General features: G+C 36.7%; 1 protein-coding gene across 1 annotated transcript in view; it reads right to left on the bottom strand.

Annotated features, from left to right (window-relative positions):
- Nucleotides 1-11,299: 11,299 nt before the first annotated feature.
- Nucleotides 11,300-26,164, bottom strand: part of tmod2 (tropomodulin 2) — a 56,668-nt gene continuing 41,803 nt past the window's right edge. The window contains exons 7-10 of the mRNA XM_056477931.1: nucleotides 25,301-25,408; nucleotides 23,336-23,479; nucleotides 21,207-21,351; nucleotides 11,300-16,487 (exon numbers count right to left, since the gene is read on the bottom strand). Of these exons, the coding sequence (XP_056333906.1) occupies nucleotides 16,456-16,487; nucleotides 21,207-21,351; nucleotides 23,336-23,479; nucleotides 25,301-25,408 (429 nt within the window). The 3' untranslated portion in view covers nucleotides 11,300-16,455. The remainder of the gene's footprint in view (nucleotides 16,488-21,206; nucleotides 21,352-23,335; nucleotides 23,480-25,300; nucleotides 25,409-26,164) is intronic.

Raw genomic sequence — 26,164 nt, 5'->3', positions numbered from 1 at the left:
GTTAATAGGGCGTTTTGAACAGTTGTTTGGGGGCTCTGGATGGTTGCTAGGGTGTTTTGAACAGTTGTGCTATGGTTAATATGGCATTCTGAACAGTTGTTTGGGGGCTGTGGATGGTTGCTAGTGTATTCTGAACAGTTGTTAGGGTGCTATGGTTACTAGGCCATTCTGAACAGTTGTTTGGGGGCTCTGGATGGTTGCTAGGGTGTTCTGAACAGTTGTTTGGGTGCTCTAGATAGTTACTGGGGCATTCTGAACAGTTGTTTGTGTGCTCTGGATGGTTGCTATGGTGTTCTGAACAATTGTTATAGTGCTATGGTAAATATGGTATTCTGAACAGTTGTTTGGTGGCTCTGGATGGTTGCTAGGGCATTCTGAACGTTTTTTGGGGGGTTCTCAATGGTTGCTAGGGTATTCTGAACAGTTGTTTGAGGCTCTGAATGGTTCTCATGGTGTTTTGAACAGTTGTGCTATGGTTAATATGGCATTCTGACCAGTTGTTTGGGGGCTGTGGATGGTTGCTAGCGTATTCTGAACAGTTGTTAGGGTGCTATGGTTACTAGGCCATTCTGAACAGTTGTTAGGGTGCTATGGTTACTAGGCCATTCTGAACAGTTGTTTGGGGGCTCTGGATGGTTGCTAGGGTGTTCTGAACAGTTGTTTGGGTGCTCTGGGTGGTTGCCAGGGTGTTCTGAACAGTTGTTATAGTGCTTTGGTTAATATGGCATTCTGAACAGTTGTTTGGTGGCTCTGTGTGGTTGCTAGGGTGTTCTGAACAGTTGTTAGGGTGCTATGGATACTGGGGCATTCTGAACAGTTGTTTGATGGCTCTGGATGGTTGCTAGGGCATTCTGAACAGTTTTTTGGGTGCTCTGAATGGTTGCTAGGGTGTTCTGAACAGTTGTTATGGTGCTATGGTTACTAGGGCATTCTGAACAGTTGTTTGGGGGCTCTGGATGGTTGCTAAGGTGTTCTAAACAGTTGTTATAGTGCTAATGTTAATATGGCATTCTGAACAGTTGTTTGGAGGCTCTGGATGGTTGCTAGGGTGATCTGAACAGTTGTTAGGGTGCTATGGTTACTGGGGCATTCTGAACAGTTGTTTGAGGCTCTGAATGGTTGCTAGGGTGTTCTGAACTGTTGTTATGGTGCTATGGTTACTAGGGCATTCTGAACAGTTGTTTGGGGGCTCTGGATGGTTGCTAAGGTGTTCTAAACAGTTGTTATAGTGCTATTGTTAATATGGCATTCTGAACAGTTGTTTGGGGGCTCTGGATGGTTGCTAGGGTGTTCTGAACAGTTGTTTGTGTGCTCTGGAAGGTTACTTGTGTGTACTGAACAGTTGTTATGATGCTATGGTTACTAGGGCGTTCTGAACAGTTGTTAGGCTGTTCCGAACAGTTGTTAGGGTGCTATGTTACTAGAGCGTTCTGAACAGTATTTAGGGTGTTCTAAACAGTTGTTAGGGTACTTTGGTTTCTAGAGCTTTCTGATCAGTTGTTTGGGGGCTCTGTATTGTTGCTAGGGTGTTCTGAACAGTGGTTTGGGGGCTCTGGGTGGTTGCTAGGGTGTTCTGAACAGTTGTGATGGTGCTATGGTTACTAGGGATTTCTGAACAATTGTTTGGAGGCTCTGGATGGTTGCTTGGGTGTTCTGAACAGTTGTTATGGTGCTATGGTTACTAGGGATTTCTGAACAGTTGTTTGGGGGCTCTGGATGGTTACTAGGGTGTTCTGAACAGTTGTTAGGGTGCTATGGTTACTGGGGCATTCTGAACAGTTGTTTGAGGCTCTGAATGGTTGCTAGGGTGTTCTGAACAGTTGTTTGTGTGCTCTGGAAGGTTGCTTGTGTGTTCTGAACAGTTGTTATGATGCTATGGTTACTAGGGCATTCTGAACAGTTGTTTGGGGGCTCTGGATGGTTGCTAGGGTGTTCTGAACATTTGTTATGATGCTATGGTTACTAGGGCATTCTGAACAGTTGTTTGGGGGCTCTGGATGGTTGCTCGGGTGTTCTGAACAGTTGTTAGGGTGCTATGGTTACTAGAGCGTTCTGAACAGTATTTAGAATGTTCTAAACTGTTGTTAGCGTGCTTTGCTTTCTAGAGCTTTTTGATCAGTTGTTTGGGGGCTCTGTATTGCTGCTAGGGTGTTCCGAACAGTGGTTTGTGGGCTCTGGGTGGTTGCTAGGGTGTTCTGAACAGTTGTTATGGTGCTATGGTTACTAGGGATTTCTGAACAGTTGTTTGGAGGCTCTGGATGGTTGCATCTGGGTGTTCAGGGTGATTGCTAGTGAATGGAGGATTGCCGTAGTGAAAGTGTGTGAATACGTGTGTATGGATGTTTTCCAGTACTGGGTTGCAGCTGGAAGGGAATACGCTGTGTAAAACATGTGCTGGATAAGTTGGCGGTTCATACCGCTGAGGTGAGCCCTGATGAATAAAATGAATGAATGAACTTTGAGATTCATTGGATATTCTAGGTGGCTACTATGGTGTTAAGTGCAGTAATATCCAGCTGCAGGACGTCAGAACCATACACGTTTCAGGCACACACAATCTAGGCAAACCATATATGGTTACGAATATTGTTTTTAAACCATAAAGTACTGGTAATTTGTTGTAATTATAGTTGCAACAAAAATAGCATTACAAACAAATTAACTGTTAATGATTAAATAAAATAATAATTAAAAAAATTATATATATATATATATATATATATATATATATATATATATATATATATATATATATATATATATATATATATATATATATATATATATATATTTACTAGTTTAGTAAAAGACAGCACTTTATAATTAGGTAATCAGTTAAGATAAAATAATATATAAACTATATTATATATGTTGTTTTAATAATTAACTATAGTAACTCATTTTAATGTGACACATTATTGTTTGCTTTTTATTTACAAAGCGATTTTAACCAAGTATGATAATATTAAGATCCTGAATTATTAGATGGTCTGTTTTCTTTGTGTATGGTGACACGTGAATAAAGTCATAAGTGTTTTAACTTATTATTTTTATTTAGATAATTTATGTTCAGAAACTGCAGAGATGTTAAAATGCTCGTTACGATACAATAATACTATAATGACTGAAATGGGAAACCATATTTGTGAAATTCAATAGGTGGCGATAATGCTCCTAATGAGTTAGTTAGTCATCATATATGGTTTGTCTAGATTGTTTGTGCTAGATTGTGTGTGCCTGAAACGTGTATGGTTCTGCAGGTCTGCAGCTGGATATATCTTGTTCAGTGGGCGGGGTTATGTATTTCTATAAGGTTGTTAGTGTATTCTGGATAGTTGCTTTTAGGTAGTAGAGTGGGTATTTTTGCATTAATATGAGGTCTGGATTCTGTGTATCCTTGTATTTGATTTGATTTTAAACAATCTCGAAACACTGCAGATCAGATCAAATTAAGTTTTCAGTGCTGATAACACTATTTGGATTTGATGGTCAGACTAAGTTCATTCATTCATTCATTTTCTTTTCAGCTTAGTCCCTTTATTAATCCGGTGTCGCCACAGCAGAATGAACTGCCAAATTATCCAGCACGTTTTTTTAAGCAGCAGATGCCCTTCCAGCCACAACCCATCTCTGGGAAACATCCACACACACTCATTCACCTGTACCGCATGTCTTTGGACTGTGGGGGAAAACGGAGCACCCGAAGGAAACCCTACGCGAACGCAGGGAGATCATGCAAACTCCACACAGAAACACCAACTGACCCAGCCGAGGCTCGAACTAGCGACCTTCTTGCTGTGAGGCGACACAGCAAAACATATTCATATGCAACATAATTGTATAAAATAAGCTAAGAAATACATGAGGAAAGTAAAGTGGGCGGAATCAAAGGCGATCCTTGACTAAGTAGGATCTGTGTGTGAAACAGGTGATGAATACAAATGTCAAGGTTTGTGTGAACAGAAGCAATCAGCGTTGAAGGGGTCAGACTGGTTTGTTTTGGGTTCTGGATGTTCTTACAGCAGGTGTTCATGGGCCCGGGAGGATTAATCATCTGCACAAGCTCACAGCATCTGTTCGTCTGCTCACAGCAGTGCCACTTACACAAGCACAATCACATTTAAAGTTAATCAAGTGTGAAAACATCAGCCTTATGCCATTAAACAAAGGAAACCAATATGCCCTGTAGGTCAGAGCCTGATAATCTCTAAATTAGACAGATGGCCTTTTCAGTGGACTGTAGATGATTTTAATGGTAATTTTCAAATAAAAGATGAGTCATGTCAATTTTATCCTCCTTTCATCTATTCCATCGATCAATTCTTCTCTTTGTTTAGTACCTCACATCAGTTTTTAAAGTCATATTCTTCTTCAAACATCAAAAGCTCCTGATCAAACACAGAAACATGCCATGTGGAATAGTTAAATAATTAAATAACTTCCTGAATCAGTCAATAGTGTTCCATTCATGCAAAAGACAACTGCATTACTAGTTACTAAAATACATTCTTAACATTCATTTTCCTTCGGCTTAGTCCCTTTATTCATCAGAGGTCGCCACAGCGGAATGAACCACCAACTTATCCAACAAGTTTTAATCAGCGGATGCCCTTTCAGCTGTAAACCAGTACTGGGAAACATTCATACACACTCATTCCCTCACATACACTACGTCCAATTTCAGTTCACCTATACCGCATGTCTTTGGACTGTGGGGGAAACCGGAGCACCCAGAGGAAACCCACGCAAACATGAAAACTCCACACAGAAATGCCAACTGACCCACCCGGGACTCAAATCAGCAACCTTCTTGCTGTGAAGCAACAGTACTAACCACTGAGCTACTGTGTCACCCCACATTTTTAACAAATATTATATAATAATATTTAAATAATATTTAAGCAAATAAATTTTACAAAATGTACAAAAATCTTACTACACTCAAAAAAAATTTTTTGCTGGTTGTTCAAACTACTTAAAAATGAGCTGAAACGACAGCATTCTTGAGTTCAATCAACTTAAAATTGTAAACCATTAAGGGTGCTTTCACACTTGATTCAATTACTTGAACCATAACTAAGTTCGATTGTCCCTCCTTGCCACCTTCTCGGTTGGTTTGTGTTCACACCGTCTTTTTTCCTTCTGAACCCAAGTTGCATCATCGAGCTGCTGTGTTTACGGCCAAAGTCCCTTTAAGGACAGACATTTCACTCGGCGGTCATCTTTGAAACACCTCTTGGGCAGTATGATTGGCATTTTGCTTGAATGGGGAAACATCAAATACTCCAAAATTGCTTGCCAAGCTTACAATTGAATTTTTTTAATAGGAATCACCAATAAAATTAAACAATAATCATCTCTTTTGTTTCATTTCTAAACATTTAAATAACTCAAAATCTGCAGAAACTCATGTCTGTAACACGTCTTGAGTATTTTTTAGTCTTTGGTACGGCTCTTGCTAGGTGATGGACACAAAAGCAAAGTGCCAAAATGGTCGTTCTGCTTTTACTGAATCTTTTGGTTTTGGACATACAGAAAGCGACTAGGGTCCATCTGCCACAAAAATAATATAAACATTCAGAACATAATGCAATGTCTGCAGAAGCTGTTTTTGGAGGAGACAAGCAGACATTATCACTGTGTTTGCCCTGGCTCAGTCCCGCTTGTCACCAAGATACAGTATGTGATACACACACACACACACACACACACACACGATTGAACGTTATGAAAATGATAGTTTGATGTACAGTTGGCAGTTCACTTCTGTTATTTGGTACGATTGCATTCATAACATAAGTGAACCGGACAAGAGTTTGCACGAACTGTACCCCCAACCACCTCTTTTCTCAGGTTGTTCAAAAAACCAGGGTCCAGAAGAACCACCCCTCACTGACAAAGGTCCAGAATTTGTCCCATACATAACTGTAAGCTCATTTGGCCTATTTTGACTGCTATGCCATCATAAATAGTGAAGACAATCGAAAAGGGCTTTAAGATGAAGCAGAATCCTCTGTAAGCTGTCGCTTCGGCGGGACTTCAGCTAATCAGTTTTGCCAAATGCTAACAAATATTTAAATTTTATACTCTGCGTTGTCAAAAAGGCAGCTCTATTGTGCCATCTAATGCATTGGTGACATCTAATGTAAATATCTACACTTTAAAAAAATCTGGGGGAAAAAAACATAAAATAACGTCTGTTAAATTACAGAAATGTACCATAAAATAACGGACATTAAATTACAAAAATGTCTGTGAGTCAACCTCTGCTATTTTACAGTAAATTTCTGTAAGTTAATAGCTGTTATTTTACCCCAGCTGCCGGAAATAAACAGTAAAATTACATTTTTGTAATCTGTATTGTTTTTAAATGAAGAAAACATTTTATTCTACATCTTGGACCTTATTCTTTTTATTCATTTAACAAAAAATGATCAATAAAAAGGTGTGAAGCACCAGATGTGGCCCATATTAAATGAATTTGAATACTATTTTGGCTATTGTTGTCATCCATGAATTTCCTAATGTCTTTTTTTTTTTGTTTTTTTTTTTACGAAAGAGTCTAGAAAAATTGAGAAGAAGCTCTACATTATTATTATTATATTATTATGTTTTAATTATTTTTTATCTGACTAGCTAAGCCAGCAAAAATACTGATTAAAATATCACTAAAATGCAATTTACATCTCATAATTGAATAGAAAATGAGGCGTAATAAGGTGCACTTTTTGAGGAAAAAAAGAACCTTTCACCAGGCTGGCTATGGGCCTTGTTGTGTTATCGCCCGTGCTGTTTTTAGAACAAAAATCATTTAATATCAGGTGTACACTGACCTCTACTGGCCGCCAGCGTTAGCGCATGTAATTCCTCAGTCTCTGTAAAGATGGCGCGCTTCAACCGAATATCCTTCACTCTTCAGATTGTGGGTTTTGACAACTGCTACGAGTGGTAACGTAAAGTGTGTTTGAATCAGCAAAACTTGTTATTTTCCGTTGTTAAAAAGCATCTATCTGAATCTGTTTTTCTGTGAATTTCCTGTCTGAAAACAGGCCTTTCCTGCTTTCTCACAGAAGCTTTTAACCCCAACCACAGTTAACTGGTCAATGTTTAACTTCTGTCACTCCTAGCGTATGTCCTGTCTTTCAAGCACATATAATACAAAGCTCTCTGTTTTCTCAAACTATATATATATGACGTCACACACACACACACAAGCTTGTCTAACCATCACCTCAGATCAGCCTCTCTGTAATCCACACATTATAAAAAATTTGCAGAAACTCATTGTTCGTCTTAGCAGATGCCATCGTTTATGAAGTGCTAAACTCACTTTGAGAAATATGTAAGATTCTAGTGATTCTGAAATTAGATTTTAAACTGTCTGGTACATTTTAAATTTCTGACACATTAGTATGTTGAATAATTTAACAAGAATAATAACACACTTGTTGAGTTCAAAATAACACAAAGCATGTTGGCCCTAACTACACACAGGTGTGTTAAGAAATAACACCAGTGTTGACACTGACTCTCACAAAACCACACAAACATGCATATACAAAACACTCACTGGCCACTTTATTAGGTATGGCGTACTAGTAAAGGGTTAGACAACCTTTTGCCTTAACTGCCTTAATCCTTCATGGCATAGATTCAACAATGTACTGGAAATATTCCTAAGAGATTTTGGTCCATATTGACATGATAGCATTTGCCGGCGGCACATCCATGATGCGAATCTCCCATTCCACCCCATCCCAAAGGTGCTCTATTGAATTGAGGTCTGGTGACTCTGGAGGCCATTTGAGTACGGTGAACTCATTATCATGTTCAAGAAACCAGTCTGAGATGATTCACGCTTTATGACATGGTGTGTTATCCTGCTGGAAGTAGCCATCAAAAGATGGGTACACTGTGGTCATAAAGAGATGGATATGGTCAGCAACAAACTCAGGTAGGCTGTGGCGTTGACATGATGCTCAATTGGTACTAATGGGCCCAAAGTGTGCCAAGAAAATATCCCCCACACCATTACCATCGACCTGAACCATTGATACAAAGCAGGATGGATCCATGAAAAGGATCCATGCTTTCATGTTGTTGTTGCCAAATTGTGACCCTACCATCCAAATGTCGCAGCAGAAATTGATACTCATCAGACCGGGCAACATTTCTCCAATCTTCTATTGTCCAATTTTGGTGAGCCTGTGCAGATTGTAGCCTCAGTTTCCCGTTCTTAGCTGACATGAGTGTCTTCTGCGTGCCGCCTCAAGGTTAGACGTGTTGTGCATTCAGAGAAGCTCTTCTGCATACTTTGGTTGTAACGAGTGGTTATTTGAGTTACTGTTGCCTTTTCATCGGCTGGAACCAGTCTGGCCATTCTCCACTGACCTCTGGCACTAACAAGGCATTTGCACCCACAGATCTGCCACTCACTGGATATTTTCTCTTTTACAGACCATTTTCTGTAAACCCTAGAGATGTTGTGCATGAAAATTCCAGTTGATCAGCAGTTTCTGAAATACTCAGACCAGCCCGTCTGGTACCAACAGTCATGCCACATTCAAAGTCACTTAAATTACATTTCTTCCCCATTCTGATTCTCAGTTTGAACTGCAGCAGATCGTTTTGACCATGTCTACATGCCTAAATGCATTGAGTTGCAGCCATGTGATTGGCTGATTAGAAATTTGCGTTAACGAGCAGTTGGACAGGTGTACCTAATAAAGAGGCTGGTGAGTGTATATTCACGCTTATACTATAAATCAGAATAATTAGTTAATGTGCTTTAAAAAAAAAACTGGTGTCCAACAACTCAAAGACATTGATTTTGGGACTAAGCTTAGGCCTTGTCTGTTAAATAGTGATTTCACCTTTAAAGCATTTGAATCATTACACATAAAAACATATGCAGGTAATTTGAACAAGTCTGATCACAGAAGATGATGAATACATCTGGCAAAAATACATAAGTTCAATGATGTCACCCTCAGAGAGGAAAATTTTCCATGCTTTTCGCACACACAAAAACACGCACTTTGTGAGTCATTTCCCATGCAGCAAGTGAGGTCTGCTGGGCTGGTGTTAGTTATGGATGAGATAAAGCTCTGCTGGAGTTTAAGACACAGCAGGAGTGACATCATGCAACCGGCATCTCCAAATAATCAGAGAAACTGGATCTGATTACAGAAGAAGAAAAAAAAACTCACCTGCAGATTTCACTTTACATCAGTGCACAAAGCATGAGGTGTGCTTCTAAAAACACATTGATCTGGATGGGATTAACTAGTTTTTGAACCTAGGACATAACAGACTATATATAAATGTAAATGAGCAATTACATGCAAATGTCAACCTTGCCATGAAAAAAAATTAAGTTTTCACCAAAATAGAGAAACCGTTTCCACATTTTTTTGTGTTAGCAAGTATTTTACAGTTCTTTAAAAATACTCAAAATTTGATCTGTAAGTGTTTCAAACTATTATATTTAATTTGCCAAAATCACAAGTGGCAATTTCACAGCTGTCACATCCATAACGTGAAAGTGTCACATCCGTAACGACACTTCCCTCACAAATGTAAAAATGTCAAATAAAATAAATCAATCATTTTTGTTCTATAGTGAGCCGAGTATCTGTTTGATTAGCATTGTTTCTCTTTTGTTGTGCAGTTTAATTGACAGAATTTCTACAAAGTATGTTGTAGACTGTAAATTTGTAAACTTTTTTGTCACATCCATAACGCATGTTTATTTTCCTCATTTAAAGTATAAAACATGTTTACAGATTGATATTTGTCTGATCCCATAACATTGTGGTTAGGTATTTTGGAAAATATAAACAGATGTGTCAATATAATGTTAACGTATACTTTCTATGTAAATTTATGGTTTGAGTTTTTACTGCAATTGTCACATCCATAATGCTGGAGTCAGCCATATATACTGTGTGTATATATATATATATATATATATATATATATATATATATATATATATATATATATATATATATATGATCAGAAACATGTTTGAGTTTCTTTTAAACGTTATTTAGATGAACGTTGGAATAGTAGTCATTGACTTCCATGGTAAAAGAAAAAAAATACTATTTTATGTTTAAAGAGTCCCTATAATGGGTTTTTGAAAATGACCTTCCCTTCCATGCAGTGTGTAACACAGCTCTAAGTGAATAAAAACATCCAGCTGAAGTTTAAATCTGAAAGTACACAGTGTTTAAAAATATCGATTTTTTTTTTTTATTAAAGATTCGACTCAGAGTCCTTTAAATAATTCGTAGTTCGTCCGGATCTTTTGCCTGTTCATATTGATGTCCACACCAAACAATACCAAGTATGTTCTGTGCTGGATCCGGTATAACGTGAACGTGCCTTTCCCTTCAACGACTGCATCTATACATCTCTGCATTGACTCAAATAACATATTAATAAAGTCATCTGGAATGGTAAAGAAAGCGTTATTGCAGGACTCCCAGAGTTCATCAAGATTCTTTGGTTTCATCTTTAATGCCTCCTCCATCTTACCCCAGACATTCTCAATGTTCATGTCTGGTGACTGGGCTGGCCAATCCTAGAGCACCTTGACCTTCTTTGCTTTCAGGAACTTTGATGTGGAGGCTGAAGTAGGAGTGCTATCCTGCTGAAGAATTTGCCCTCTCCTGTGATTTGTAATGTAATGGGCAGCACAAATGTCTTGATACCTCAGGCTGTTGATGTTGCCATCCACTCTGCAGATCTCTCGCACTCCCCCATACTGAATGTAACCCCAAACCATGACTTTTCCTTCACCAAATTTGACTGATTTCTGTGAGAATCTTGGGTCCATGCGGGTTTCAATAGGTCTTCTGCAATATTTGTGATGATTAGGATGCAGTTCAACCTATGATTCACTGGAAAAATCTACCTTCTGCCACTTTTCCAAATGATCAACTAGAAGTCAAGTTATTATTTGTTGCTCTTACAACCGAGACTGACGACAAGACTTTTGCCAGGTAGTGTATATTTCAGTTCAAATAATCTTTAACGGGTTAAGCCTTTTTTACATTACAAATGTGATATTAAAACTACTAGCAGAGCTTTTGAATTATTTCATCCAGAAGCAATCCATATAAAAGGAGTTTGTCATTTTTTTTAAACTTGGTTTTTCAACTGTGAAACTAGCCATTTCTAAAAGAAAGTTTTCAAAATCAATCACTTTTGTGAGTTTAATTTACTTAATCATTCAACAGTCATGTCTTTTGTTCTTACAGCACGTTTAAAAGAAGAAGAAAAAAGACAAATCTGTAAAAACATACATTTTATTGAGGACGTCAGATACTTTACAGAGTTGATGTGTTATTAACAGTACATAATAAGATTTCCTCAAGTATCAACATACAAAACTGCGGCAATATAAGAGGCGTTTACGATACATGATATTTATACGTATATCTTTAAATGTGCAGTCTTCTGAAGAGGATCTGAGATGGAGATTTCATATATAGACTGCAGAGCTCCTTCTTACAAGCAACAAGCTTTCAGCAAAGCACGAACCTTTAACCCATAATCAAATAAAGATGGAATGAAACATGAAGCGTAACCTGGAGAAACAAAACTCATACTCACAATTCAGCATTTGTTCACAAAGAAAAATAAAGGACAAATCAACTCAAAAGACAGTTGATACACAAGGCTCTTACAAAACAGAACAGTACAAATCAAAAAAACACAACTGAGAGAAACGGAAAACTTCAAACTTGGTCCTGGCTTTTGCATTTAAAGCAGGTGTAAAACATGTTCCCCTGTTTAATCCAGCTATAGAATTCATCCTGTTCACTGCCTTCCTCAAAAGTGTGCCAAGTGTCTGTGCTCTACACTATAAACCACAATCCATCAACCTCGTAGGACGAACAAGCTCACGGAAAATGGTATAAAGGTTAATTCAGTATGTTACACTGTTAGTTCGCTTTAGTTCAAAGATAAAGCTTTGCTGTACATTGCAAACATGCATGCGATCACAAACATGCATGTGTGTGTGTGTGTGTGTGTGTGTGTGTGTGTGTGCGCGCATGTGCTTGAGGCTGCACCAGGACTACTAAATGCACCCAGAATTGGCTGCCATTTAAGTACTTTTCTCTAGTTCCCTAATTTCCTCATTCAATAATATTCTTCTAAACACAAAAATCCTACATAAAATATAGGAATAATTCACTCTAACATGACCATTATGTCATTTTCTCATCCTCATTTAGTTCCAAAATCATTTAAGTTTGTTTTATCTTTGCACACTAAATGATAATTTGGGAAAATTCCATTATTTTCCAAACCAGGATCGACCGACTATAGTCACATTGTGATTGGAAGATGGTGGACCAATGATTTTGGATTTTTAAAACCAATTATTTGTTTCCAATCCTACATAAACTAAACAAATAATCCACCCTAACATGACCATTGTCATTTTCCTATCCTCCTTTGGTTCCAAAACCATTTTAAGTTAAGTTTACCATTGAACACCATAAGAGATTTTGGTAAAAATTCTACAAGCCATTTCTTTCCATACTAACGTCTACCGACTGTAGACATATTGTGATTGGAAGATGGTGGACTAATGATTTTACATTTTTGAACCAATGATTTTTTTCAGTCCTACTTAAACTAAACAAATAATCCACCCTAACATGAATATTTAGTCATTTTATCATCTTAATTTGGTTCCAAAACCATTTTATGTTTGTTTTACTATTGAAAATCAAATGAGAATTTGGGAAAATTCCATTCTTTTTCATACTAAAGTCTACAGACTATAGTCGTATTGTGATTGAAAGATGGTGGACCGATGATTTTTTTCAATCCTCCAAAAATATTCAAATAATCCACCCTAACATAAGCATTTAGTCATTTTCTCATCCTCATTTGGTTCTAAAACCATTTTGAGTTTGTTTTACCATTGAACACCAAAAGAGATTTTGGGAAAAATTCCATTCTTTTCCATACTAAGGTCTACCGACTATAGTCGTATTGTGATTGGAAGATGGTGGACCAATGGTTTTAGATTTTTGAACCAATGATTTTTGATCTTTAAAGTGAAGAAGAATTTTAAAGTTCAGATTTATAGAAGAATACTAGAGGAAAAGATTAAGGTGTGCCACTTAGACATCCCAGAATTTAATAAATGCCAATTAAATGCGTTTAATAAGTGAAAATTAGAACTAGAGACAGATGGTGTATTGTGAAAAGGGCCTTAAAGGAATGACTCACCCTCCAGCAGGGTTGTCACGATATTGGAATTCTGTACCAATCGATACTGAAATTTTTAACGCGTCCATTTCCCGCTAACATTTGAGCGCTGTTGAGAACGTTCTTAAACACAGCTGATTTTCTATTGTGCTCACATGCTCAACAGAAATGACTGTGATTGGCCGTGAAGGTCATCAGTTTACCAAACTCACCGCTGTTTACTTAGTGGAACCACAGATACAGGGACACTGGAGCATTTAAATCCGCGATTCATCAGTGGATAGCTCGTATGTCAGTTTATAGACAAACTAGCAGATTGACGCATTTTGAAACACTCCAGTGTCCCTGTATCTGTGTTTACACTCAGTAAACAGCTGTGAGTTTGGTAAACTGATGACCTTCACGGCCAATCACAGTCATTGCTGTTGAGCACGTGAACACAATGGCCAATCATTGCTGTTTAAGAATGCGCTCAACAGCGCTCGAATGTTAGCAGGAAATGGACATTTTTAAAATCTCAGTATCAATTGGTATCGAATTCCTGGATCATGACAACCCTACTCTCCAGTGGTTTTTCTGTTGAACACAAAAGATGATGTTTTGAAGAATGTTAGAAACTCGGAACCACTGACTTTTCCATAATATAGGAGAAACAAATACTATCCAAGTCAATGGTTGCTGGTTTTCAAAATTTATCAAAATATCTTCATTTGTGTTTGACAGAAGAAAAAACTATGAAGAGTAAGTAAATGATGACAGAATTGTCAGTTTTGGGTGAACTATCTCTTTAAGAAGGATTAAAATATATAGTTGACGGAGTAAAAACTTTATTTAAAACATCTACTTCTGTATTCAACAGCGCAAAAAAAAACTTACATTGTGATCAATTTATGACAGAATAAAAGTTTTTTTTGTGGGGGGGAAAACATTGCATACACAGATTTGAAACCAATCAGGATGTAAAATGGCAAAACAGTCTTTTATAAAGTGAACTATTCTTTTAATAAAGTCAAAAACAAGCTCAATTCAAACCTCTATTTGCTGTCTGCCCTCAGCTGGAGTCCTGAAACTTAGAGTATTTAGGTGTTAGTCTTTGGCATTGTATTAGAAAAGCCATTTCAGATTTATCTACAGGAAATATACTCTCATCTAAACCTATAACGGACAACTAAATTACATAAATGTTTACTTCCTGTGCAGAAAAAAGAAGAAAATATCCCTTAGAGCATAGGTCTCAAACTCAATTCCTGCACAGTTTTGCACAGTCCTGCTCCAACCCTAATCAAACACCAACTTTGCTCCAATTAATCAAGGTGTTGAAGACTACTAGAGACTATTAAGCAAGTGTGAGTTGGTGCAGAGCTGCGGCTCTCCAGGAATTGAGTTCGAGACCATTGCCTTAGTGCATTGTTCGGTGGAAATATACCTCTTAAAATATAAGTTTACAGTTGTAAAGACATATGCGAGCTTCCTTTTGAGTTTCATACAAACTCCCAAAGTGGACATTAGTGCTAATCCAATACAAGTTTGTCCATTTCCAATCAATGGCGTTAGATAAAAATGAGGGCACTGGTGTTAGCATGGTACACTGAAAATGGTGATTCATTAGATTTACTCAATTACTCAAGGTAAGTGGTTGCAAACTATTTATATGGGCTGAATTTAAACAAACAGATGAAGTTTGAAAATTCTGTCATCTGTTACCCTTCATTTGTACCACACATTTTTGAGATTCTGTTGAACTGAGATTTTGAGAATTTTTGTAAACCAGCAGCTGTTGACTTCCACTGTATATTTTGATCCATTACTAAATGTAATTTGTTTAAATTCAGTCCATATAAATGCAATCACTTACCTTAAAAAATGTAGCAAATCCAACCATTAATTCTTTTCAGTGTATAAGCTGAATCAGTTAGCATGTTGACACCTCAAAAAAAAATGACAATTTGGTTATCACCTACACATATGTTGTTAAAAATCAATAGATTTCTTTTTTCTGCAGAACATAAATTATATATTTTTAAAAATGTTGCACATTAAATAAGTTTAGGATGCCAACATTTATAAAAAAAAAAAAAAAAAAAAAATTCCTTTTCATACATTTGGACTCGTGTGAATTTGAGTATATTGAATTAAAGTATTTTCGCTGAATGAATGAACATAAAAATAATAAATGGTGACAGAATTGGGGGTGAAATGTCCCTTTAAAACATTTATAGAGGTCAAATTTGTGATTAGTACTCATTTGGTAGTTCCATCATCAAATTACATGAGATGAAAATGGGCCACTGGTCCTTAAATTAGCACTGCCATTCCTCAGGCAGACTATATTTGGTGTGATTAGGGAAATAAGTTTACTATAAGTGGCATCTCAATGGGAGAACATGTAGAAGAATGTGTGGTGTGATGTGATGCGGAAGCTCAGAGTTTTTGAGACATCAAGTGATATCCACACACGGTGCATGCTAAAGCTAACAGCTAAAGTACAGATGACTTTCATTAAAGGGATAGTTCACCCAAAAATGACAATTTTCTCAAAAACTCTGACCAATTGTTTTCTTCTGTTGAACACAAGGGAAGATATTCTGAAAAAACTATGGAAATAGGCAGCTATTGACATCCATAGTAGGAACTAAATATGCTATGGAAGTCAAAAGTTCCAACATTCTTCTTTATATCTTCATTTGTGTTTAACAGAAGAAAGAAACCGATGAGTAAATGACAGGATTTTCATGTTTTGTTGATCTATCCTTTTAAAGAAGGTATGTTCAAACCAGTGCTCCAAACCCAGCATCGAAAAAAATCTAGATTTAGCTCACATTTAAGGGGGAACACAGCAGATCCAGTCCAGTTGAGTCTAGATTTGTTCGGCGTGAATATGTGCGCAGGTTTAAATCCAGCCTGTCCATGAAGAAATCACCATTGAACTTGTGTGCAAGTGATTAACCATCTTCTGTTTCGTTTCAAAGAACTTTTACAAAGAATAAAGCAGACGTGAACAAAATGACAACAACAAAAGCTGCATAAGAGTAGCAGCTATTAAAACAAACAGCAATTATAACATCAATAATAATACATAACCAAAAAAAAAGGATAAGAGTATTAACATTAGGGAGGCAAAGTATCCAGTTGTGTCCCTTCTTCAGGTGAAGCGGCTCCCTCAGAGGGTTTGGCACAAGAGTCTGATCAGCCGAGAGAGAGAGAAAGCAAGAGCAGGTTTTAAACATCCCTCTCGACTCGCCTCCGTCGCACTAAAACACAAAACAGAGATGCGTTAGTAATCAGATACATGCAAACACTGTGTGTATGTTTGTGTCTCAACACGCCATGCTGTGAACTAACAGAACTTTTAATGGGATCTGCTCATTTTAAGTGGCTTTAGAAATTAAGGGTGTGTTAGTCAGTACGTTATCCTGTTACACACAGTCATCAAAAAAAGCACATACAGTGATATGAGCAATCTAATCACCATTGCGGAGTGCTATATGAATCCGCAGTAGATAAATTAGTTTTCTTTTACAGTCTCTACTTCTCAATGTACTTCTCATTTAATTACATCTTGTTATTCCATGGTCTTTTGAAATTCTTGATTTTGATTGGCTGGAGGGGGTGCATTATTTTCATTAAAACGCACAGGTAGTTCCAGTCAATTTTGATCACAGTTCGAAATAAATGCGCTTCTCCCAAACGTTTATAGTTACCATACCAACTCGCTTGTGCTGCGCAGGAAACCAATGAGGACTGTTAATGGCTGACGCGAATTCGCAAAATTAGGAAAATACTCATAAATTGTGCCACAAAATCAAGTTTTTCCAAGCGAGAACAGTTATTTTAAAGTCAAATCGGCAGTTTATGTACAAGGATAGTGCGTGTTTAAAAATGTTGGAAGCTCCAGGCGGTCAGCAGCAGCTCCGCGAACGGCTCCTCGCTTTTTTCGTGTCATTTCATTTTATTACATATAACTTAATTTGTAAACTAATTAATATTGTTTTCTTAGCATATATGAATTTCTTTAATTGTTACCAACATCTGGTGAAAATTTCAAGTCGACAGCACCTTTAGAAATATGTTTTCTGTGAAAAATGGTGATGTGTTGAATCCTTCTTTCCCCCACCTTATGTCTGTATTTCATTTAAACTAAGCTCATGCATTGCTTTACATAGAATATGCTTTTTAGTGACTTAAAAACATTCAGTAAAACAAGTGCACTCTAAATTACTCCGTTATGTCACATAAATTACATATGTGAAATTATGATTACAAAGTCTACAAACATTTTATGCAAATTTAAAATAGATTATCAATGGGTTGCTCTTTGCCATTATAGGAAGCAAAGGAGATCAGACTATCAAAAAACAATAAAAACACACATATAAAAGGCTTCTGCTCTGAGCTGCAGCATGATAATGTTTTGCGCATACCTGTACATGTCTATATAAAGCCTAAATTCACACCGGTGAGGATCTGATAACTTATCGCACTCGTTATAAAGTGTCCTGTGTACAGGTGAGTCAAATAAACGCTAAAAACATTGCACACATTATCCTACAATCTGTGCTGTTAGCATTCATGCCAGAGGTTAATGATCAAACTCATGCGCTCACTCACACGTTATACCTAAAGAGAGCTTGATGCATGACATCATCTTACACATGTTTCACACACACATTGTGTGTGTATGGTAACGTTAGGAGACAGATCCAGACTTCATCCAAAGAAACAGAGAAATGAAGAGAAAGTCAGGCAGACAAAAAAATAAAAACATTTTACACTTAGTCCATTTTTTTTTCTTTAGAGAACCTGTTTTAAAATAAGTAGTGCTTTATTGATATATTCACCATGATGAATACTTGGCATATTTTGATTAGAAGAACAGACAGATACGTTTTTCTGTCTAAACTAGATACAAACAACAAATTCTTTCAACCCATCCAACAGGAGTAACTGTAGATGCAAAAGGAAGCTGTCTTAAAGCGATGTCGAGGTGCTAATCTAGATTGCATCCAAAAAACATCAAACCAACTCACTGCAGAATTAAATGTACTCCTCAACTCTACTGTTTCCACCAAAACTGTTCGTAGGTAGCTCCACAGGGTCAATATACAAAACAAGGATGCTATAACCTCTTCTTTGGTCACTCGTGCCAATGCTAAAGTTGGTTTCAGTGGTGCCAGCAGTGAAAATCTTGAGCTGTGGACAATGTGAAACATGTATTGTTCGTTGATGAGTCCACCTTCATTGTCTTTCCCACATGTGGGAGAGTTACGGTGTGGAGAAGCCCCAAAGAAGCATACCAACCACAGTGTTGCATGCCCTTTGTCAAGTCCAAATGTCAGCTTCTAGCTTTCGCGGTGCTACAAAACAATGGCTGCATCATATGAAGCCACAGTGTTAAGGCTTATTTATTATATGTCAAGTGATCGCCGAAACCCATGTTGCTGTGCATTCATACTTCTGCAGTCTGTTTGTGTTTCTCTGACAATAGCACTTCCGAAACACTAGCTGGCAGTGGGGTTTCTATGGTTCTCAGTATCTAGTTTCTTTGTGAGTGTTTTGTTTACACCGGAAATGTACACTGTAAAGCCTGGTTTATACTTGAAGTGTCCGTTAGTTAGCTTGAATGGGCGCGGCAACTGTGACATCATTGTGTTGTTTGCGGAGGTTGATTTCGGCTGGCAGAGCACACAATTTTCTGAGACTTGAGTGAACAGTTCGCATGGCACCACATTTGATTTAAGTTGAATATAAATAACTTTGAAGAGATTTTGTCTGAAACAGGTACGCCTGTACAGACATCTTTATGATCCATCCATACATGATCATAGAGATAACCAGATGAACAATAATTTGGCTAGAACTTGCAACAGCTGTGGGAAAGGAGAAATGTTTTTGTAAAAAAAGTTTAGAAAAAATTAAGGGACAAGTTTGTTGAAGCCAAAAGAGGCCATGGCAAAAGTGCAGACCCAAAATATGTTTTTCCACCATTTATAGGTTTAACACTGATGTATATATTACAATTTTGAATTTAAAACCATTTAATAGATGCAAAACTAAAATGAATGAACAAATTATTTCTTTCATAACTGGAAAAGAATATTTGAACCTATCGGTTTACAATATACTAATGCCTTATTATTCTGGGCTGTATTGGTGATAATGTTGAGCCATTATTGTCTTTTTAGCATATCAGTAGAGGACAAACTCGCCCGACAGTAAATATGTGAATTGTGGAGCAGGCTAAATCTAAAAAAACTGAATTTTTAAATAAATGTACTTTTTTGCTTTCATTCTTACCCTAATAAAAAATATTTGTAGAGCAACCCATGTTCTGTTGTCAGTAATATTTTAATAAACTTTAATAGGTAAAACTGTCTGAGATATGAACAAAAGCAAGTGATTCAAAGTTTGATTGAAAAAAACATCTTGAATGGTTATAAAAAATCCTTATAATCATTAAAATTATTTATAAAAATAATAAGTTTAAAAATCTTGAAGGATATTAATGATATGACGTAGTTCCAGAAACTTCCTACTTCTATGTTTATCCATCTGATTTTATGAAGGGTTTCTATTGACCGCCCCCTGTTGTTTTAAAAAATATCTCATCAGCAAACGTGTCAAGTATAAAAGCCTCATTTGTTTTTGTTCGCGTGCAGTCAGCGGAGGTCTGTGACGTAATGCCAGGCAAAAGTATAAATCAGCCTCAATGCTAACTACAATACAAATAGTTCCAACTGGTTCATTCAGAGGTGGAAACCGGCAGATGTGGAACAACTTTAATCATATTGTAAACACAAAACAAAAGGGGGACTCGACACACGTAAAACACTCACGCCAATGGACTCACAAGTCTTCCGTGGCTCTCAGCGACACCCACACTAGTTTCAGACCTGTAGACCTGACCCCTTTGGAAGCATATACACTACCAAGATGACAAATTACAGAGCTTGTGCTACGCATCATCAAGAAATGTAGTTGCATTTTTTTGAGGCTGATGTGATGTTTCTTAATTGCACACTGGAACTTTATTTGTTGACAAATGCCCGAGTTCAAATTTTATATATATATATATAAATATATATATATATATATATATATATATATATATATATATATACACATACACACACACACACACAAAGGCAAAAGGTGCCCAATACACAATCTTTCTAGGATGGCATTAATATGCACGCTAACATATAATATAACGTAAATTAACTGAAAATGTGGTGCTGTATGCTGCATCAAATTTCCAAAAGCATCTTGAATCTCACAAAATAACAACAAGGTCCATTTTTAAACCTTCTGGTATGCAATCGGTCCCCCTAAAGCAGGGGTGTCCCAAACTGGGTCCTGGAGGGCCAGTATCCTGGAGAGTTTAGCACCAACCCTAATCAAACACACCCTAACCAGCAAATCAGGCTCCTACTAGATATACTAGATTAACTAGAAACTTTCTGGGAGGTGTGTTGAAGCTGGTTGGAGCTAAACTCAGCAGGACACTGGCCCTCCAGGACAGAGTTTGTACACCACTGCCCTAAAGAGATAGTTTAACCAAAAATGACTTCTTTTTTTCCCACACACTCGGGTGGTTCCAAACATTTATGATTTTATTTCTTCTGTTGAACACAAAGCAAGATATTCTGAAGAATGCTGAAAGCCATTGACATCCATAATAGGATCAAAATATACACTGGAAAGTCAATGGCTGCTGGTTTACAAATATTCTCAAAATCTCAGTTCAACAGAAACTCAAAAATGTTCGGTATAAACGGAGGGTAACGGATGACAGAATTTTCATTTTTGGGGGAACTATCCATTTAAGGATGTACCATGGTAAGATCATATTTATTGTGTGGAGCAAAGAGTTTTTGTTTTAAAAAAGCAGCACTGTTTACAAATTGGAAAAATGACCAATCAGGATTCAAAGCTTTCAATCCCAGTATATGTGCATTAGGTCATGTTCTCACCCAGGTCGTTGTTTTTTGTGATTGCGGCAGCGGCGCGGGATCTGGGACCCTGCTGGGTGAAGTGGTACCCAAACTTCACGATGCTCGTATTCTGTTCCAGCATCTTCGCGATCTCCATCTCAGCCGACGTACCGAGCTGCTGCCGCTGTGAGCAAATATCACACAAAGAGAAAAATCTCCATTACACATGCTTACATAAGCCCACTCGCAGACATTTCACAGCGAGTAATGGCTGCATTTACTTTTAATAGTGTCTGAAAATAGCAGGGCTTTTGAACACATTTCAGCATATGTAATACCTAAATTTGAGATGAATTTTAGAGGGAACATAATTCAATTTTTAGGTGCTGATTATACAGTAGTCAACATTTGAAGTGGATCAAAACCCACTAAAAGTTTTTGTTGCCTTAAAACTATTGAAGACTCATTCTCTTGTGTGAAATTATAATTTAAATGTGAATTCTTTACTACTTATTAAAAAGCTCTTATTTAAAACCATCTGTAAAATAAACACAATAAAACAACATCATAATATATAATAAGAAGTTAATAAAGTAAGTCAAATCTATATTCTATTTGCAGTGTATTTTCTGACTATAAAATACTGAATTGTTAACATATATTTTTACATAAATTACATAAAATGTAAAAAGTTTCTAAATCACATATTCCTGGATGATAATTTCTGCATTTCCATCCCCAAATTTAAGGGTGTTTACACACCTGTAGATCAATTGTTTTGTTCTGAAACAGGGATTAAAATTGTTATAATGTTGCACTTTGTTCCTGGTGTGGTTCGTTTTCACACGGCATAGTTTCTAAACAGATCAAAATAGCTAAAACAAGTCATGTGTGAGTAAACTCTCATCACAATGAACGAATGACATCTCATCCTACTCAAAAATCTTATTCATATAGCCATATATGCCTATTACAAATCTGATTTGTTTTATTTATTTTCGAACAGAAATATCATACATAAAATATCTTTAACAAAAAATATGTTTCAACATGGTCGAAAATGGAGCGGAATGAAGCACAAGCTTTTTATTTTCCCACCCCATTACCACATACATCATTTGTCTATTACTTAAACTTATTTCTTCTTTTACTTATCTCTTTTTTTACATGAGACATGTTTTATCCTATTGGTATTTTTGACAAATTATATGTTTGATTCCATTTGTACCTTTACATTGTGTAACAGACCAAAAAAAAAAAAACATGTAATGCAAATAGCCATTAATTAATTTCATCATACCCTTCTCATTTTATTTTTTTCAATCACCTTCATCATTATATTCCTTTAATAATACATATCTATACAAGTTTTTTAATCGATTAATATCCTGACATTGTTTGAGAGTCTGTTCTATCCATAGAAAAGCGGGTGGCGGATCTGGAGCAGCTCATATGGATCTGTATATTCATAAAACACCGTGATATTGCTTGGTTTGTTAGTTTGTTGGATCATATTGCTTTCTCACTACAATCGTTCCACTCCAGAGTTAGTCTCATTCGAGCCAAGACCATCCTGTTCAGGCAAACTCGGACCGATTGTTTTGCCGTGGATCAGAGCGCAATTGCTGGATTCACATATTCGCTAAGTAGGGAAATGCGCCAGGTTAAAGATTAGTTTCCTTAAGTTTTTTTTTCTGAAAAATGATTAATAAGCTTAATTGTATCAAATTTAAACATTTTAATTTTCTACGCAAATAACTAAAAAATAAAAAATAGTCAAATGCACCTTAAAAGATAACTGAAATCTTCCCCGTTGTAGTTCACAAATTTAGGTTATTTACATACAAATATGGAATACAACAACAAATAATTACAAACAAATAATTATTTTGATAATCCATTAAACCATAATAATAATAATTTGACTAATTATCAATTCTTTCTTTATTTTTAGTGCAATTCCATTACCAATGCGGACATTTCATCGTTTTAAACTACTAAAAATAGAAAAAAGCGCTACATTGGTACACTTTTCAACAGCAAATGTTGTCTGAGAAGATACTGATGTCCCACAATGTAATGTCATGTAAGATAAAGTAAACCGAAAACACCCATAAATAAAAAAAAAGTACCTTTACTAATTTGTCACCTTGTGCTTGTGGCATTACCTGGTTGTCGATCTTGATCTCTGAAAGCGTGTCATTGTCTCGAAGAGCTTCTACAAGAGCCTGAACTCCTGCACCCGTGATGAAATTAGACTCCAAATTCAAACTCCTTAGTGTCTTATTTTCTCGCAGCATGTCTGAGAACGCCTGCAATGAACAGAGAAACAAAGCTTTACATGGTGTCAAGATGTACTATATGAATGTTTATAGTGCTAAAATTAGTCAACAGTACAGGTAAACAATAATGATTAAAAAAGACCTAAATATTTTTGATCAGGCATTCTGCAGGAACCTGATATAATGTCTTTTTAAAAGCTTTTTTAAATATTTGGAATGCATACATGACCCCATGACTAACCTTGGACACCACAAGTGTTAAGTTTTTATAAATGTCCAAAATTTGAATTGAAACCCTATTTTCACGATGACGCAACAATGAAACTATGTTACTCTTAAATTAATTAGAAATGGCTCAGGAGCAATCCAAGCAGATGTGTGCAAGCTGTGTCCCACATAATTAAAATGCCTGAAATTTCAATACCACATTAGAAAACTATGTATACATATATAAAACTGTTGTTCTTGTTTTGTTATTTTAAATGTCCATTTCTGCAGCAGTCTCGTTCTAGTAAAACATGATACCCAGATACACTCACCGGCCACTTTATTAGGTGTTATTATGTCCAACTGCTCGTTAATGCAAATTTCTAATCAGCCAATCACATGGCAGCAACTCAATGCATTTAGGCATCAAGACATTGTCAAGATGATCTGCTGCAGTTCAAAATGATCATCAGAATGGGGAAGAAAGGTGACTTTAAATGTGGCATGGGCTGGTCTGAGTATTTCAGAAACTGCTAATCTACTAGGATTTTCATGCACAACCATCTCTAGGGTTTACAGAGAAAATATCTAGTGGCCGCAAATGCCTTGTTGATGCCAGAGGTCAGAGAAGAATGGCCTGGTTCAAGCTGATAGAAAGGCAACAGTAACTCAAATAGCCACTCGTTACAACCGAGGTATGCAGAAGAGCATCTCTGAACGCACAACACAACCAACCTTAAGGCGGATAGGCTACAGCAGTAGAAGACCACACCGTGTGCCACTCCTGTCAGCTAAGAACAGAAAACTGAGGCTACAATTCGAACAGGCTTACCATAATTGGACAATAAAAGATTGGAAAAATGTTGCCAGGTCTGATGAGTCTCAATTTCTGCTGCGACATTCGGATGGTAGGGTCAGAATTTGGCATCCATGTCAAAGCACGAATGATCTCAGAGGGGAATCTTGAACATGACAGTGAGTTCACTGTACTCAAATGGCCACTACAATCATCAGATCTCAATCCAATAGAGCACCTTTGGGTAGAATGGGAGATTTGCATCATGGATGCGCAGGCGACAAATCTGCAGCAACTGTGTGACTGTGGTGTCAATATGGACCAAAATCTCTGAGGACTACTTCCAGTATCTTCTTGAATCTATGCTACGAAGGATTAAGGCATTTCTGAAAGCAAAAGGGGGTCCAACCCGGTACTAATAAGGTGTACCTAATAAAGTGGCAGGTAAGTGTATATTAAACTGTTTTTTAATCTACTAATGAGCAATGCGGATATTCACAGAGCTAAATACGCAGTCTTTCAATAACAATTATATTAATCTATCATACATATATTTGTTTGTTGCATCTCTATATCTATACAAAGCTTCTTTTGTGTAAAAAAGCTTGTGGCATGCTGAAAATCTTCTGCAATGATAGCATGAAATACAGCAGGCACCCTCAATAAAAAGTACTTTAAATGAAATTATCAAAATGAATAACTTTATAATTGCATAATTCAAACACCACGCTTCTTTCTATCTTTTGATAAAAGCACAAATCTAGAAGCACATCCCTAAAAGCACCATACGACTAGCTTCAACAGAGAACACGATCATCGGCAGTGTATTCTCGGCAGCATATTCTCACCACAGCAACAGGGTCATTGCTCCTGGTGGCAGCCAGACTGAACTTCTTCACATGAGTGTTCCTCTCCATGCCTTTCGCAAGCTCCTTCAGGGTCGGGATTGGAATGTTCTGGAAGACGAGACAAGGGGAAACATTAAAAAACAGATTTGTTGTGGATAATTAAACCATGACATGTCATAAAATACTCTATTTTGCTGTTTTAAAAAGGGAGCTTTCACACTAGGGCTGAACAATATATCGTTTGAGCATCAATGTGTGTATCTGCAATTGTCACATCACAGGAATAGATTATGTATTAAAGATTAAAAGTTCAAGATATTAACAAATATCATTTTTAAAACTTATTTATACAATGATGAAGATTAGGCTCCCCAGAAAACCATAAAGCACTGTTTATTTATTTGTTTTTGCTTGTAATTTATTATAATTTATGCAGATCCACTGCATAGAGAAAGACTAGATCGTCTCAGTCAATCTAAATGAATAAAATCTTTCCAAACAGAGCTAAAATTATTTTGATATCGCTATATATAACAAAATATTGCAGTGTCTGATTTTTCCAATATCATGCAGCCCTAAAAATTTCATGCAAACTCTTATCGCAGAACAATGGAATTTAAAGCAGTGCTTCTTGTTTGCTCTGAGACCACATTTTATATGGTATTTCATATAGATTATTATTTTAAACAATGTAGATTATTGATTTTAAACAAACCAGATCTTAAACACAGCAAGTTTATAACAGCATGACAGTTCACCAGAAGCACCTGAACTGGCTTATTTAAAAAATGTAAAAGTCCCCATGCATATACCTAATTCAGATTTTAAAAATCATCTGGAATGTGGCCATCTGGGATACATTTA

This window comes from Danio aesculapii, chromosome 18 (assembly GCF_903798145.1).
Source record: "Danio aesculapii chromosome 18, fDanAes4.1, whole genome shotgun sequence".
NCBI classification, from domain to species: domain Eukaryota; kingdom Metazoa; phylum Chordata; class Actinopteri; order Cypriniformes; family Danionidae; genus Danio; species Danio aesculapii.
Note: the sequence above shows the minus strand (reverse complement) of the source record. Positions and strands in the feature narration are given on the sequence as shown.